General features: G+C 40.2%; 1 protein-coding gene across 1 annotated transcript in view; it reads right to left on the bottom strand.

Moving 5' to 3' along the window:
* Positions 1–15,509, bottom strand: part of LOC128880788 (uncharacterized) — a 31,521-nt gene extending 16,012 nt beyond the window's left edge. Inside the window, exon 1 of the mRNA XM_054131234.1 lies at positions 15,127–15,509. Coding sequence (XP_053987209.1) covers positions 15,127–15,193 — 67 coding nt within the window. The 5' untranslated portion in view covers positions 15,194–15,509. The remainder of the gene's footprint in view (positions 1–15,126) is intronic.
* Positions 15,510–17,805: the final 2,296 nt, after the last annotated feature.

The raw sequence follows: 17,805 nt of genomic DNA, 5'->3' as shown, positions 1-17,805 counted from the left end.
ATAATTCGTGACTGAGAAAATCCTTCGAGATCCTTCGAGATATTATGATAACGAGCAAACTAATGGGAAAATTAGTTTGAGAAAGTGATACTAAATTAAAATGAAAATTGAAACCGAGACTATGGGTATGCCGGATGGTAGAAGACTCTGAACCAGCGTTCTCCCACCGCAGGGATCTTTTCTAACCTGTCCCAAGGCATACATTACACCCTGGGATCGTAAGGTCAACAATTGTTAAGTTATCGTTTCCTCTTTGTTCTACGTTCCCCTCCTTTCATATATCAGAATCGCGCAACGACGCGACAAGCAAGGGGATACAAGGAATCGTAGTTCCACAGAGGAGATAGGGATTATCGAGTCACTACGCACTTAGCGTGGAGGTATCGGGAAGATACCAGCGAGATATCGAGCGGTCGTAGCCGACGTCGACGCCAGCGTCGAGGCGTCCTCGCCGCGCGACCATATGCAGCCTCTTTCAAGCCGATTCCGCCGTTTCCCGCGGTGCTATCGACAGAATCACGGACCGCTAATGATCACTGATGATCAGTGATTTACCGCTGGCAGTCGTCGTAATCGGACCAGCGTGTACCGCCACGGCCAAAGGAACCGGAACGAAATCACCGTTATAGAGTCTCAGCAGCTCCTGTTTTATCACTCTCGCGGCCAACCTGCCTCGCATCGATTACCAACTTTCGATCCTGTTACGCAGCCTGCAACGTTTTCTGCTTCGTCGACTCGTGCTCTGGCTACCAGCAGAGATCATACGAATGATTTCCAATCGAGTCGGAGATACCGAAGCGAGCCATCAAATATTCTGGGACACTGGTTCGCTCGATCTAACGTAAAATCTATTGGAATGTAAATAATGTTAATCAAATGTATATGGAAGATGGGTTCCTCAGGTAAAGGTGTAAATTGATATTATGGCTCATTGTATGGAAAATGGTCAAATCTATAAGATTTCAATTGAATTATAAGAATTCGTAGATGGTCGGGGCTTGGAAAAACATCACCTATGGTCGACACCTGCAATCTACAACCACCTGTATATCATTTTCATTTGACCATTGTGAACTATTTCAGCGTACAATTCAAACAGAAATTTGTATTAGCCGAGTAACGGACAACCTGATCGTTATTCAAATTTTGTATTGGCGCAAGAGTGCCGCTTATCTCCGTCGCGCGTCGCGTCGCGTCGCGTCGCATCGCGTCGCGTCGGTTAGTCACGGAGCGCAATCGGGACAAAGAGCAAGGTGCATCGGGCACTGGTCAATTGCGTAATGAATAATTTATCACGGTCGACGATCCGTGCACGAATTATGCGCGTATCCCGCAATTACCGTTAGCCGCATTTTCGGTAAATAATCGGAGGGAACCCGATTAAATCGCGGCAGCGCGTCGCCATTATTTAAACAATTTTACGCCTGGGCTCGCCTTGGCGTATAAAACGTTCACACGCGTCGTTACATTGCCGGCTCGATGCGCATTTTTTCGGTCCGCATTCTTCGGTGGTATTGTGCACGAAACGTAACGACTTTGATTCCTCGCCGCGGGGAATCCGCGGTATTCTATCGACGGTCACGATTTCGGCGGAAATGAAATTCTTTAATAACGAGTCACGCGTAACGGGACCCCCTGCGCACATGACGTTTTTCGTTCGCGAAAACGTCATGTGCGGTCGGTATCAGTATTTATTTCAAGTGTTTCATAGTTTGTTACACTGACGCTTTCTTCTTAACCTTTACAGACCTCAATTATTTTGTTTTCTCGTATTTTTATTACGAGATTAGCGTAGAGCAAAAATTCTTTTAACAAAGTAGTTACCTCATTTTAGGGACCACGTGATGTTAAATCAATATAATCAAACTCGTTCCTCGAAGGAAAGTATTAACATTTAAACGTACGTTTTTCTCTGAACATGTTTCTCAGAAAGAACGAATTCAAATTATTCCTATCACAAACACACATCATATAAACATCCTAACATCATTATTCTCCTCTTCTTTCCATCTCAGACCTCCTAAGTCAATTGACGAATTGCTCTTGCTCGAAAGTAAAACTCGCATAGAAATCGATCGAGAGTGGAAGCAATCGATATTCCTCGTTCAACGTCGTAAAGTATCGCTTACCAAGCAGCGATAACTTTCTCGATAATCGCGATTTTGTGATGAATCGCGCGTAGCGGGCGCCTTACGTCTCCAAAATAGAACGAGAACGTATCGCGTCAGACACAACGGGATAATTCATGGAGAAATTATTCGCGAGACGATAATCCCTCGCGATTCAAAGGGACTTGCTCGTGCTGTCGTTGCCGAGATATCGGATCGGACTGGCTCTATCTCCGTGGCGACTTCCGGCACGCTTTATTATCCAGACTTTGTAGCTCTCGACCCGAGCGCGGAATACATTTTCCAGAGGATACTCGTGGGCTTATCTGATCACGGGATTTAATTGTTTCCTCGAGTCCGTCCTTCCCTCGTTGAGTCTCCGACGTCTCCCGAGGGGGAATAACATCAGAGCTCCCGTATCCCGCTGGAAATTACGACAACTTGATTCATGTCACTTGAAAATTACTCGCGGAAATCCGATCCACACTTTTCAGTTTCTACGCATACGAGGAACTGAAAAGAGGTTATTTTGCATATATAATAGTGGCCAATACATTTTAGATTAAATTCTTTTGTGCAATTATTTACAGGCCAATGGAGTTTGTCATAAGAAAATTAGTTATTGCGTAGTTTCATTAGGATACATTAGCTTTTTTTTGATGTAAATGAAACCTTTAGTGCCCAGTAGCATGCACGTTTACTACTCATGGAGAAGTTAATCTAATCAAAAGAAACACAACTTACGATAATGAAACGCTTTAGTGTACTTACTACGCGTACGATATGTACACGCGTTAGATAAATTGAGTTTTCAAAGAGTAGTAAAAAAAATAACGTGAACTTGTGGAGAAATTAGGATGAAACGGCAAAAGTATCATCCTATTATTTAAATAAATCACCCTGAACCTTAATAAAAATTGGTTAGACCAAGGAAAGTCAAACTTCAACAAGGATTCAAAGAAAACCACAACCTGTTTATTTTCGAGAAACGATCTGCATGGCGATGAAAATTGCCGTGCGTTTTGCGCGTCGTTAATTCATTTTTAATTTCAGCCGTGTCGTTACCCGTTCTCGGCAACGTATAATTACCACAAAGTATAAGTAAACTGTCCGCCGCCGACGGCGCGACGGACCGGGAATAGGAGTCGAGGCCAGATTTATTCCATTTAATAGGGAAACTAATCATCGAAGAGCGCATTGGCGGAGAGGAGGAATTTTCTGGTACGGCTGACGAAAGACGCGTGCGTCTGGGAACCTATACGCGCGATCCAGACGCGATAACATGCTCGCGAACGCGTGGCGGTGCATACTCGACACGCTTCCCTGAATAAGACTGCTTTTTTAATCCTTACAAATGCGCTGCTCGTAGAACTGGAAGCCTCCAGGGCCTACGCGTATCTCCTACACTGGCAACGAGAAACCTTTCTATGTAGTTGGAAGGACGCTTGTCACTTGTCGGATTTTTCATAAAGATCATGAAATTTAACCCATTCGCTGCCAACTACGAGATGTCTCGTAGCTCAAATTTAATGCAATTATTCAAGGGGTGTGTTTATAGCCTTTTGAGTCACGAATAATTGCACAAGAAAATCGTAAATTTTCTTTTTCAAATAACAATTTAAAATTATAGATTACACATTTGTATTAAATAAATTTTATGATGTTAATAACAGATAATAATAATATAAGAATAATAAAAGAGAGAAGAAGAGAACATAATAAAAGAGAATGCTGAAGGAAGGGAGGTATTTATAAAAATGTTACTTTGTCGATATCACCTGGCCTGATTTATAATAAATTATAATTTATGCGATGTACACGTCGAATGAACATTTATTTCCTACGTTCCTTATCGTTCAAGAAAGCCAAGATACTGGCACCTGAAACATCGTCGCGCCAATTGCGATCCCCTAACCGGTTGCTCCTCCCAAACGTTTCCTTTCATTTCGAAAATTACAGAGAGCAACAAGAATTTTGTTATTTTAACTTACGCGATTAAGATCGCCCACTGCGCTCGCGTCATGGCACTTCCTCTCAGACGCGTAATTATTACGTTCGTTAGCATTAATTCTTCATGAATCCTGCGTTTCACCGGGTACTTGTGCTTAACGTGATCTCCGTGAATATATCTCCTATCAATTTATTAATGTTTCCCCGATTGTAACGGCGCGGCGCGGCGCGACCGCGTACGCTCGGCGTGTGCTCGTTTGCGTGGAACGATCCAGCTCCGTTGTCGTGGAAACGGGAAACGGCTCGGGGACGTTCAATTTCAAATGAGAGAATCCGTTTGCACGTGAAACCTTGAAACTCTTCTTATCTTTCAAGGACTCACAAACTCTAATTTCACATTCGAATATCACTTTTCAAGCCGTTCCTTTCAAGATATGCGTTTTCTATTGAAAATTCTTATTTTCTTATATAGGTACCTATTTGTTTCAAATAATATATATTGTATATTCCAAATATTACTAAAATCAAATACTTAATATATTCTAAAACACGTCCTCGATATAAACCATTTTGGCCTTGTATCCTTTCCCAGTACCGAACATTATCCTTTCAAATATTATGTACATAATTATGAGATATTATTCGTCATATGCATACTCCTATTATTCATAAAAACTACAAAACTGAATATTTTACCCTCACATATGTATTCTAAGCATCGATACTAATTACTCGAACAAATTGCCTTTTTTAACCTTACACAATAATCTAAACATACTTTTGTTCTTATAACAATTATGTTAACGAACTCGTGTGATTTCTATGTTTTTTTTTTTTTTTATTATTATTTAACCTAGTGTATTCTAATAAAGTTCCCTCACCCATTCTCCATCTACACGAAGGATTCTTATTTTCATTTACTTGAGAACTATCAAGCAGAAAAAGCAACTCATTCTCATTAGAATACTTATACTTATACTTGTTAATCGCTTTCATAACTCTGACGAGTTAATTGGCCGTTCAAAAGCTACGATCGGATCGATTTTTCGTGGCTGCCGTTCCTCAATGGAAACGCCATCTTCGATAATAAATTATGAATGACTGGCGACTTTCGAGAATCACGTCGACGAATCCGCGAGAACGATCGATGAGGATGCGTGATCACAGCGGGTCTCAATGGCTAGACAAGCGTGTAACTTTTCCTCGCAGAAATCATTCTCAGAGTTAATCACGCGCCTCTTTATTGTTGTACTATTTTTCCCCATTACCCATAATACTACGTGTTTGTCTTTTTTTCAGCGTAATAGCATCCTTACGATCGCCTTGTGTTTAATTTAAGTTAAATTACAAGTTAGGGATATAATTCAGCGATTAAAGTAATCCAGGAAGTTTGATTTAAATGCATATTACAGGTTTAAACGTTTCAATAAATGTGAAAATGAAGCATGGGAAAATAATACTGGAAGGGTAAGAAAGAGATACTACAAATTTACGGACCTTAAATAAAAAGGGTAAGAGTAATATCGCTCATACACTTTGCTCTCATTTCTAACACAGCAAATAAAGCTGTACAAGCAAACACAAGAAAAAAAAAAACGTGAAACTTATCGAGCAAAATGGCTACAACAATGAAAGAAAAAATCCACACCATCGTAATCCTATGGGCCAGTCGATGACGGGTAGAAAAAGTGTTGCGACTTGTTGAGCTGATTACACGCCGTTTCGCCAAGATTGCTACTTTGTAGGCAACGCGAGACCGGCTTGAAATTACGTCCCAGATGCGTAGATCCGGTAGATGGAGATCCTCCGAGACCAACTATGTAGCGAGTACGACTAACGTGCTTCACTTTTATAACCCTTAGACAAGAGGAAGTGAATCAAGGTACGAATATGGAGAAATTATCAAAGATTGTACAGGATGTGCCTTGCAATTTATAACTGGTCGGTAATACCGGATAGGTGGTCGCGATACCTCCTGTCAAAACATTCAAGATCCACCACTATCACCTATCACCGATCACCTGCTGCCTTATTAAGAAATTTTAGAGAGCTGTTCGTGGAACTCGTGCGTTACCTTCAAATAAGGAAAGAACGCTATCGTCGAGGGTTCGCAAAACAGTGAATCATCGATGAGACCAGTACGCCTTCGTTCAAAGAAAAGTCAGCGTGTTCTTTACGTGTCAATCGACGCGCACGGGTCTCGGACGGCTTCGCGAGAAGATATTCACAGCCTAAAACGGAGGCGCGGTACCGGTGGGCGATTTTTACGGCGAGCCTCGCCATTCGAGAAGCTTATACGGCATCATTCGAGGGACGATCGTCCAACGCGAGGAATTCGCCCGTGGGTGCTGCTGTCTGTTCTTCGTCTCCACACGCACAGGCACGCGCGTGCCCACGCATTCATGGTGACACGCGTGCACCGCGCGAGTGGTTCGACCGGTATCCGCCATATTTGGCTGCAGGAACAGTCTGCGTGAACTACAGAGACGCAGAAATCCCCAAGGAGAAGAGGTCACCGCCAACTATCGCTGCGACGGTGATAGTGCATGAACTTGAGCATGCTTCTCTAGGGAAAAGGTTCGAGTCTAGATTTTGTTGGGGATAACACGTAAAAGACCTTACGATACCATGCAATAGGAAACTCTAACAATATATAACAACTTACGTATAATAGGAATAGCCAACAATAAAATGCTATCACAACTGGAAAAGCTCCACATTTTTTAGAAAGAAGGGTGTGCTAAAGTTCATAATTTCTAGTTAGATTTTTCAATTATACCCTTTCTAGTCATTTTTACTACATTATTCTACCCCGAAATTTAAATTCAATTTTATATCCATGGTCCATGGTTCGAGAGAGCTACTCGTCGGTATTTGAATTTCTAACGGCGGGTATTTATTGGAAAAGCGTTCCACGACGAAGGACGTTTACGAGGGAATAACGTATGCAACACGGTGGTTAAGGAAACGACGAAGAATAGACGGCACGTTTCTTCCTCAGACGTATCACCATTCACGCGAGGTAGATGGAAAAAGTTCCGTGTCAAAGATCACGATCCTTTGCCGATCGTTCTCTTCGACGAACGGTGTAATAACTGTACAATTTTTCTCCTAATGCAACTATCGTTTGCTAGAGCAATTTTCTTAAATCAACTTGCCAGACAAAATGACGCGGACAGATTTCACCGTACTCAAAGTTGATTAACTCTTCTAAACTATGAATTTCCATAGACATCCGCAGTCTAATTATAAACTATATATTATAATTTTCAAAAATTGTTCAAGCGAATGTTATTGATTTTTATCAAGAGTTATCTAAATAGAACCTTCCGCTTGAAAAAGCATAGGAGACTCCCTCTGAAAGTCATCCCAAGAAATTTTATTACTGTACTTATTCGGTACACCCAATATACATGCTATTATTTTAAAATCGAGCATCCATAATCATTTTCTTACACGTGTTCGAGTACACTCGAGTGCTACACAGGTTTACCACAAAGGTTAAAGGTTAAACCGGATTGCCATTTTTCACGGTATCGATTTTTATTGAGAAGAGGATAAGAGGATGAAAGAGACGGAGAAAAAAGCGCAAAGGAGAGTTGTCTCGTTTCCTTTCGGCGGCCGAATCGAATCGAATCGAATCGAATCGAAGCTATTAGCCGCGAAGAAACGATCGGTTGATCGATCGGCAGATAACTGGGCCTTCTAAGGAGATCGGAGATCGAGTTACCGATCTTGGAAATCCTGGCTCGATTCGTTTTCAAGACCTCCCAGCCTGGGGAAGGTCGTTTCGATTTCAGCTTCGATCGGCAACAGGATCGTTGGAGCTTTCTGAGCGCAGCTTCATCGATCGCGGATGCTTTTTTATTCGCATACTTCGGGAGCTCGGAATTGTCTTCCATCGGTTAGGCTTCGTAACTCGTCATCACTCTTCCCTTTTACTTGAGCACGGTCGGTTACAACTACCGAGGACAATACCATATATTAACCATATATTAATGAATGTCATTAAACATTGTAAGAAAAGCACAATTAATAATTAATCAAGTACGACAATTCAAGTTGCAAATTGATTTGCTTGATAGTTCTAGCGTGTTAATCCTTAGTGGAGCAAATTTATAACGCATTGTTTGCGAATATTATAATTCTCTATTCTATGGTTGGCTGTCAATGTTATTTTGAAAATGATCCACTACAATGACTCAAGTGTAGAAATACTTCTTCACTTATATATAGATGATTGTTATGATTTCTGTATTATTTATATTTATGATATATGCCCGAACTGATTTTGTAATTTTGAATTTAAGTGGGTTCAAGCCATGGGCCGATTTGCTAAAAACCGGAGTGCCAGTCGTTTTGGCTTTTTCTTTCTGCAGTTCTAGATGGGGACGTCCAACATCCGTGCAGATTGGCAACCGGTTTTCCTATGGCTTCCCCTACCCGATTCCTCACTCCCACTCTCACCCCCACCGATTCCCATTCCAGCATCTCGCATTCTCTGCGTCCTTCTCGTCCAGGGCCGCCACGTTATCCTGTTTTCACCCTTTCCTCTCCTTATTCTCCCCACAAATGAAATTCTCATCCAGATACAAATTTCAAGTAATACATGTAACATAAAGGACATTTATCATTCGTTACTTGTTGGATAGAAATTTTAATTTAAATTAGACAAGTGTAAATTATTTTTCAGAAGAAATAGAAAGATACGACTTTTGGCCCAGATAGGACTTTTACCAAAAATTTTGAGGGTGACCTCTTTTTACCCCTTTGATACGAATCGTCTGAAAATTGAGAATTTCAATGAAATTTAGAAAAATAGAAATTTAGAAGAATGCTATATTTAAATAAAACTGATCATAATTAAATTGTTTAGTAAATAATAGACTGTCCTAGTGGCAGTTTAATGAAATGAACGTAGCACAAATTACTATGTGCTCGTTTTATTACTCAACCATAGATTCATCGGTACCTATATTAATTTGGATACCACATGCACAACGTATCTGGATAAATATTTCATTAATGAAAATAACACTTAAAAAAATGTACAGTAATAGTATGTAACTATATAGAAGATGACCTTGCAGCTAACGAGAAAAGGAAACACAAAAATGGCATCGCCTTGGAGGGCCTCCTGAACCGTATCATCTACGATAAAAAGAATCTGATCGGCACGTTACCAATAATACAAGTTAACAGTGTAATGATAGGGATAATAATAAGGAACAATTTGCGCGGTTCGTCCTGCATTAAAATTGCAGAGGCAGGTCGAGGCAATCGAGGTACGGTTAATTTCATACTTGGGTGTAATTCCTTGAAATTATTAAAGCATTATCTTGGAGCCAAGCGGAATCAAGCCGTGTAAATAAATTAATTGTAAATTCTTTCGAGTATTTTAATAGAAATATACAGAAACTAGTATTTCACTAGGAATATCATCCGATAGTAATTGGCGGAATGAAAACTACTTTCTTTCTTAATATTAGATGAATCAATTAAACTTGGACTCGTGTGCCACGTCACCGATTGTTTTCGAGCCTTCGGTTTGCAGAATACAGCTACGACACTGTCGACACCCACGCTTGATTCACTTTTCCGCGAATGCTTATTTTGCATACAAGGCGACCGCTCGATCGCGAGGCGCTGCCTTGCAATTAAATGCCCAGCGACCTCCGGTGTGTCCCTTGGATCGCTATTTGCAACAAACTTTCTTGCTACTTTGCTTCGAAGACTCCTTTCTATTCCTCGAGTTTCGATTTTTATCGAGAGAGGACAAAGTCGCACAAATTTTCTTATTCGATTCGAAAACTAGTCTTCGTTTACGTTTGATTCGTAAATTATCTTTGTGAATTATGGTGTAGGAATAATCGTCAATGTATTATTTAAACAAATTATATCTGGAAGCTACGTGAATCGATACTCTAGAAACACGGAGATAGTACCTATCGAACTAAAATGATGGAACCTTACTTCCTTCGAATGTTAAGAGCCAAAAGTGTGAAAAGTTACTCCAAGTAGTGCAAAATACATAGTTGGTGGCTAATGGACATGTTTCTCAACGTCCAGAGCAGGTCTTCGATATCGCGAGTGTCTCCCGGATGACTTCCACCCTTTAATTGCCATGACTTATCGAGGCTGCACAGATGGACGACCGTTGTTCCAGCCGCCAATAGGCACGCGAATCCGTTACACTTTTTGCATAACGCACTGCACGCTCGCAGCTGGACACGTTCGAGCAATCGTAAATCGTCCACGAGTCTACTAGCCCCCTAAACGATAACGAGTTAATAACGCGCGAAAACGGTGGACGCGTCACGCGAGCTCCTCGACACTTGTTCGCCATTTTTAATCGCAGCAAATCCATCCAACGAGATTTCAGGACTCTCTGCATGTCGTTCGTTCTGCTCCACTTATCCCTAGACGAGCGCTTACGGTCTCGCCTAGTTGGTATCGAAATCGTTCTCATTTTTAAGAATAAGTATCATCCAAGTGTTTACGTTTACAATTAGATGCGCTAAGATAGAATTTTTATTTGGTTAAATCAGTTGAATCCATCGATTGTTTTATTAATTACTGATAGGATTTAGGGATTTTAGATTGAATACAATATTATACACGTCAATCGTTACGTTATGGCAGAATTTTCATTTGGATCTTGAGATATTAAATTAAACAAAATTATTATATCCTTTTAAATAAATTCTAAAAGGACCTACGTGAATCGACTAATCAATTAAAAAGATACATCATGATTAAAATTTAATGAAAACGATTCAACTGTCGCAAAAAAAAAATGCGTTAAATTGAATTCAGAAAATAGCAATTTAATTGTACCCTAGCAAAGTGGAGTTTGAGAAACACTGTGGCTAGATCACAATATCATCTCAATTATTCCATCACATTTTTCCAATTATCGTTACGTTGAAACGCCAACGAGGAAGGAATGATTGCTTCCGCGCAATGCGAACAAATAAATTCACCCAATGATAAGCTTGACGGCATAAACGAATAAGATTAGAGATTAACGGTCTACGAGCCAACTTTTAATTCGATATAACGCTTCGGTTGGCTGGGTCAGAACACACTAGGGTATTTTTGAAATTCTAGTATTTGAAATACAGTTTTCGAAATATTATTTCAAATAACATATTATTACACATTAACATATTACTTAATAATTATTTACGATATGCTATTTCGAGGATTAATTCTTTCGTTTAATTGGAAATTTAAAAAATCGAGAAATAATTCATTATTTGAAGTAGTTATTATTTCAAGCAAATTGATATTATATCTTCTATTTTGATATGTTCATATTATGCGGATTATTTCTTTCCTTAAATTGGAAATAAAAGAAAGAAATAATTCGATAATTGAAACAGTTATTATTTTAAATGCATTAATATTACATTTATTTTCAAAGAACTGTACCGAAGATAACAGTCCAAAATAAATCATTTCAAGCGGTTGAATCTTACTTTAATTTCAATGAAAATTTGCCCAGGTCTAGTTTCGAGCCAGCCACCGAATAAACAAACACCTAAAGTTATTCTGAACCACGTTGAAGCGTGGTCTGCAGTCCCATGGCTACGTCACTGGTACTCTACGACCCTTGGTACTCTCGTTATTCCTCATTCCTCGCCACGTGTTTCAACCGATCGCGAAACGCACGGAATACCGTCTCCGCGAGTTGGTTTTCGCTTTCCCGCGAGATTCCTCGCGTTTCCAAGCCGAGCTTTCGTCTTCTTCTCGCGAGAGGGAGACGGCCGATATCTCGAAACCGCGCCGATAACTATGTATTTCATCTCGCCAAGAACCAACGCGGGCATGGCCAATTTATTTTAATCGAACAACTCGATTTATTCCGTGATTGAACGCGTTTCTTTGCGTTACGCTCGATCTCCGCTTTTTCATTTCCGATGGCGCGCGGCGCGGCGCGGCGCGGCGCGGCGAAACATTCACCAGTATATCGAATCGAAACAGCTTCCTACTCTCTTGGTTCTGTGTACTTTGTATTTTTATCGAGGGATCTCTAAACTTACAGGGGGAAATAACACCTACTACTAGAGGTCTCTCTTTCAAATGATCGACTCTTTGGATATAGAAGCAACAAGATAACTGCAACTACCGACTGAAATCAGTCGACAGATGCCTATTATTAATGTGAAACACAAAATCTGCGAGTTTCAGATCTCTCTATAACTTGGATCAATTTTGTCGTTTATGGATGAAATTTTACTTAGTTGGTTGTTTTGTTGCGGTGGAAAGTATAAATCGTCTCAATTAAATGATAGACTTGATGTTTCCAAATAAATGTTTCATTATAAATCTGTACGTAAATAAACATTGCACGTGTATATCTTTATAACGAACAATTTATTTGGAAACATCAGACCTGTCATTTTATTTAGACTTTACTGAATAGACATAGAGGGTAAGAATATTTATGGCACTGATTGTATGTATATGTACGTTTATTTTTATATAAAAATTTCCGTTACTTACGATTACAATACCTTTTAGAATGAAATTATATTCCATACTAAAGCGAGACGCATATTTGAATGTTAAAATTGATTTACAGACAAAATCATTTATATTGATATCAAGTGTCACAGCCAGAAAATGTTGCTTATTATTTCCAAAGTAGACGGTAAATATTCGTGAAAATTCGAAAGAAAAGATGTGTAGAGATGAAAACTCCTCAAACGATTTCTCCAGACATCGATAAGGAGGAATTTGGGGCGCGACTCTGAGCGTGAAAAAATCACTTTCCACATCACCTTCCCTTTCTTTTCGCGACAGAAAGAAACCACGAGTCGAGCATACTCGCGGGTCGCTTCAATTATGTCCATTACAAGGCCTAACAGAGATAATGAATTTCGCCGACATGGCGGACGAGAATTTGCGGCGCAACAGAAAAGCGAGGAAGAATAATCGATCGTGGTCGATCGAGCCCTATTAAGCTTACGCCGAGGAATTAACTCGAAGAAGAGAATCACTGCGAGGAAGCAATCAAGAACAATATGTCTTCCGTTCGATTTCGCAAAAACACGACGTTGCGCTGGATCAAAGAACGCCGAGATCTATCCTTTCTGTTTGAGAATGTCGTTGGTTTCTTCATGTATTCGCGATCCGTTCGTAATGAATCCTACTGCAATTAAGGGGAACATTGGCGCAATTTATAACAATCTCTGCGGGGTTCGTGACAAAATGGAATTCGGAGGCCTGATATAAGGGCACAGGGTGAGATAAAATGGAATTTCGGGGCCCCATCTAAACGCACATAAAGCACTAGGGTAAATCAAAATTTCTTCCTTCTTTCTATACCCATTCGCAACAAATGTTTAGACTAAATAAAAGTACATAAAGTTTATCCATGTACGTTTATCCAGTTTATTCATGGAACGCTTAGTTTTGAAAATAAAAATTGAAATATTAGAATTTCGTTGCAACAATTGAATTTCAGGAAAATGATCCAAGTTTTGAATTTTTATTTTTGAAAGTGAGCGTCCTATGAATAAACTATAAATACAAAAAAGTTTCGTCTTATCATCCACTATGAGGTGATATATCTTTAAAATTCAGACCTGTACACCTCGTCGAGTTTCCAGCAAAAATTGTCCCGTAGCCAAAAGGTTAATTCTGGGTCTATTCTACACAATAATACCCCACTGGAAGGGGATAAAGTTGAACGTTCTCTTTTACTTTCATCACCAGGTATACGACCTACCCACGACCGAAGTTTGTTGTTTAGGATAAAGGATGACGCAATAAGAGTCGAATAGTGAAATGTACAGGGGATCGTGTGATTCATCGAGTATTGTTATGATTCGCGATGTTATGGTCCGCGCGAAAGTCGCACGAATCCAGAGGCTTTTGTTATGTTTACGTAATGCTTCCTAGAAGTAATCGTTTGCGAAATTGCGTACGCAACGCGAAGATTTGTTCCACATACGATATGTATTCTTAGTGTCTTCGATGCTGGTATTCTCAGGCTATTCAAATTATGCGTTTCTGCGAGAACAGACTAATTGCAGGGCAACGGTAAATTTAATGCGACACGCGCAAAATTAATTCCAACTCCGTTAGGCAACGTTACGTTTCAAGTTCAGATAAAGAAAGTCGTAGACCATTTTTGGTGGTCTGTATCGATTCTTTGAGACCTCTGACAATTTATTTGAAATCCTCGGAGTGTGAATAATGTGTGAAAAAGGATCACTGTACCGACAAATTTTGACAACACGTTTGAGGGTTTTCAAGAAATTTAAAGATACTCTTTCAAGCAATATTCCACTTTTTCCGTAACGAGTGGTAATTAAGTCGTCATACGTTCATTTTATTCGACATTTGTTACATCGATATAATTGTTCCCGTCTGTATTGCAAAGGATGCGCAGATTCGAAAGCATCGAGTATCGGAGAGATCGAATATCGCAATGGACTAGTGAACGTATGTCTGTCGACCTTGAGTCCTCCCGACAACCACGTGACACGTCGAGATTCTCGAAACTCATGACACGTTTTCTTTTCACCGTCTAGTCCATTATTTGCTTTCAATTGTAAAAATATTTTTAGTAAGCTGATTTGTTGCTGGTACCTTTATCTAATCCTTAAAAAGAACATGTCAAGTATCTCACAGTTGTGCTCTAATATTGTACATGCTCCAAAATTAAAGATTCTTTTTTCTTAGACATATGTATATATCGAACAATTTTGTAGTAAATGCACAGAAATATAAGTTCGATGATATTATATCAACCTAAATTTCAATTTTGCCAATAATTCCAACTTGTAAACCATTGACTATACGAACAAATTATATTTCACCTTTTCTATACAACATTAAATTTTTTTTATTTTTGCAGTAACTCTAATATTTCACGAGATATAGTATACGAAAGTCTGATTGTCTACAGTCCCAGACACCAACGGCCGAGACATTCTTGACTCGTTTACAAACAATCAGCTTGATAAAAATGTAACCACAACGTGTCATGAATTTCAATCCAAAGCGGTTATACAATTACCCGCTTCAATGATTAACAAATCCTCGAATCGCTCACCGTTTGCTCGCGCCGCTCCGACGACAAATATCCAGCAGAGGGCCAGTCTCCAGAATCCAGTCTCCATGATCCACAATGGTCGATCGTGCACTCGAGGGTTGAAATCGAGAAGAAGGAAGGTGAAAAGGGATGAGAGAAAAAGAGAGGGGGGAAGGGAGAAAGAAGGAAAAAGGAAAAAGGAAAAGGAACGGAGTATTTCGGCTCTAACCGCAGAAAAGTTTCATTTAGTCGGATTGCCAGGACTCCGAGGACGAGTTTTACTCAACGTCCTTGCGAGTCCACCTTGCTACGATCCGAATTCGACACGTCGCGCGACACACAAAAGGAACGCGAAGGAACGAATCGCGAAATGCACGCGAACCAGCCGGAGATGTTAGCCGTGCGAGGACGCGAAAGACACTGACGGGCCCCAACGACTGGCGGGAGAATTCGACCTATACACAGATGCGCCGCGCACCTAACCCATTGGGCCCGACGTCGACGCGGAACGGGGCAATATCTTATTAACTGCGGCGCACGTGAGCATCTGACTCCTGATATCCCCACCCTTCGTAAGTAGAGGGGGATTTCTGAAAATTCTGCCACTGAAAATATTTTCTTACATTTAGGCTTTCTCAGAAGGAGCGTTGGAATTTACGGTGTTGACAAAGTAGAGTGTTTACTTTTTCAGATGAAATATCGAGCGAGTTACTCGACAACGTGATGTCAATAGTCCCTCGCATCATTTAGCGTCCAGAGCCGTACGAGTACACAGATTCACGGGGGACTGGTACTGGAGCGTGAGTCACTGCCCAAAGTAGACTATGTAAATGCGTGTGTCCACTGTCCAGCTTCCGAGAACTGGTCGTCCTGTGTACCGTGTTAAATCTTCCTCTGGAAATCTTCCAGCGAATCACTTTTCAATTCAGTTTACTGCTGTATTCTCCTGTCGAAAAGCACGAGGAAAGCGTAATTTAGAAGACAATGGTGCGAGTTATAAGGAAATCACAACTACACAGAATCAGAATGCGAATGAGTATCTTCAGGGTTGAGGTATACAATTTTATGGGGTTTTCTAGTGTTAATGATAGGATGCTTTGCTCAAGTAGATGTAGGAGTGATTTTATATTGATTTGTGATAATAATTATTGTTACTATTCCTGAAAATTAAGTAGTGTACAGTTGTAGTCGGAACATTCAGAGCAAAAATTTCATCTGAATTGGAAAAAAGTAACAGTATTATAAAAAAACCACAAACATGGAGAATTTTATTCGAAGAATATAAAATTTTGTATCAAGAAGAATATTTTGCAGTCATATACGAAACCCAAGTTGGAATAAATAATTGGAAGTCAGCAAGCAAGTTGATCGGCGATTACTCCATAAGTGAAGAGGTCCATGATTTATGGGAGGATGGCGATCGATCGATAATTATTGCGTTCCTTAGGAAGTCGCGGCGGTGTAGTCGAGTCAACGAAACCGAGGGTTCGTTCGCGAGCAAAAAAATGAAGGAAGGAGCGCGCATAAATTTCTTCCACGTCGAACAGCCATGGCTACAGACACCAGCCATGGAGGAGGGTGCAACAGTATAGTATAAATAGTGGACTCGAGTACATTTAACAAATAAGAATATTTATTTTAACCCTTAAATGCCCTAAGTTTCAAATTTGAGACCGGACTTTTAAATCGAATTCTTCTACACTTGCAATTGGTTTGTTTTTAATATTTGTCTGGATGTCTTTTAAGAAAAGTTAAAAAAATAAACGTCAGCTGTAAAAATTGTTAAAATAATAAATACATTGATATTTTTAAAAATTTAATTTTGAAAATCAGGCTTTAAAAGGTTAGCAAATCTATACGATAGACAAAGTAATGTACTCAGAAACAGTAAAGCCATAGATGTGTTCATTTGACAAACAACACGTCTAACAAAGCAAGTGTAACTATTCGCAATAATTGTGCATAAATTGTAAAAGCATAAATTTACCAAAGGAAGAGATTCGATGGTATTCTGTAAGTCACTAACGTATTCGCTAAGCAAACCACTTCCCTAATAAATGAATTATAAGAAAAATAATTTTGGTCGATATAGTAAAGTTGAGATTTAGGGGGATAAGATTAGTAGTGACGTCCCTGCTCGAGGCCTTATGGTTCGATCGGGGCCCAGACAAACGGATGTCTGCGTCTGGTAGACAGCCACGGACGCAATGGTCTTCGTGGACGCTCGTGAACGGTCGTGTGCGTTCGTAAAGCAACTCCAGGACTCCGTAGGTGGTGAAAGTGTCCAAGGATTTCGTAACGAACCACCGATACCGATTACGTTTGCGACGAGAAATCATTCGGTTTCGTAACGACCGCCGGCGCCTCGGTCCAAAGCTAATTGGACTCCATCCTCGGCGACTACCTCGCAAATATTCGATAATTAAAGCGATCGCACGAAAGAGAATTTCCGGTTACGTGTTATCGCGGATCCATGCTTATCTCGCGCATAAATCTCGAGTAATCCTTAACGACTGGCAGTCTCGGCAGCGGGATGGATCGCGGTCGCAATCTGAGGATCACTGGATCCGCCATTATTCCATTCGTTTGTTAATTCTCATTATTTCTCATTTGCTATATTCTCTGTCACCAATTTTCTCCAATTAACGAACAAAGGACAAGACCGTATTAGAAGACGGAGCGGGTCCCCGAACCTGTGGA

Source organism: Hylaeus volcanicus, chromosome 8, assembly GCF_026283585.1.
Source record: "Hylaeus volcanicus isolate JK05 chromosome 8, UHH_iyHylVolc1.0_haploid, whole genome shotgun sequence".
Classification (NCBI taxonomy): Eukaryota; Metazoa; Arthropoda; class Insecta; order Hymenoptera; family Colletidae; genus Hylaeus; species Hylaeus volcanicus.
The sequence above is the reverse complement of the archived record's forward strand: the minus strand, read 5'-3'. Positions and strand labels throughout refer to the sequence as shown.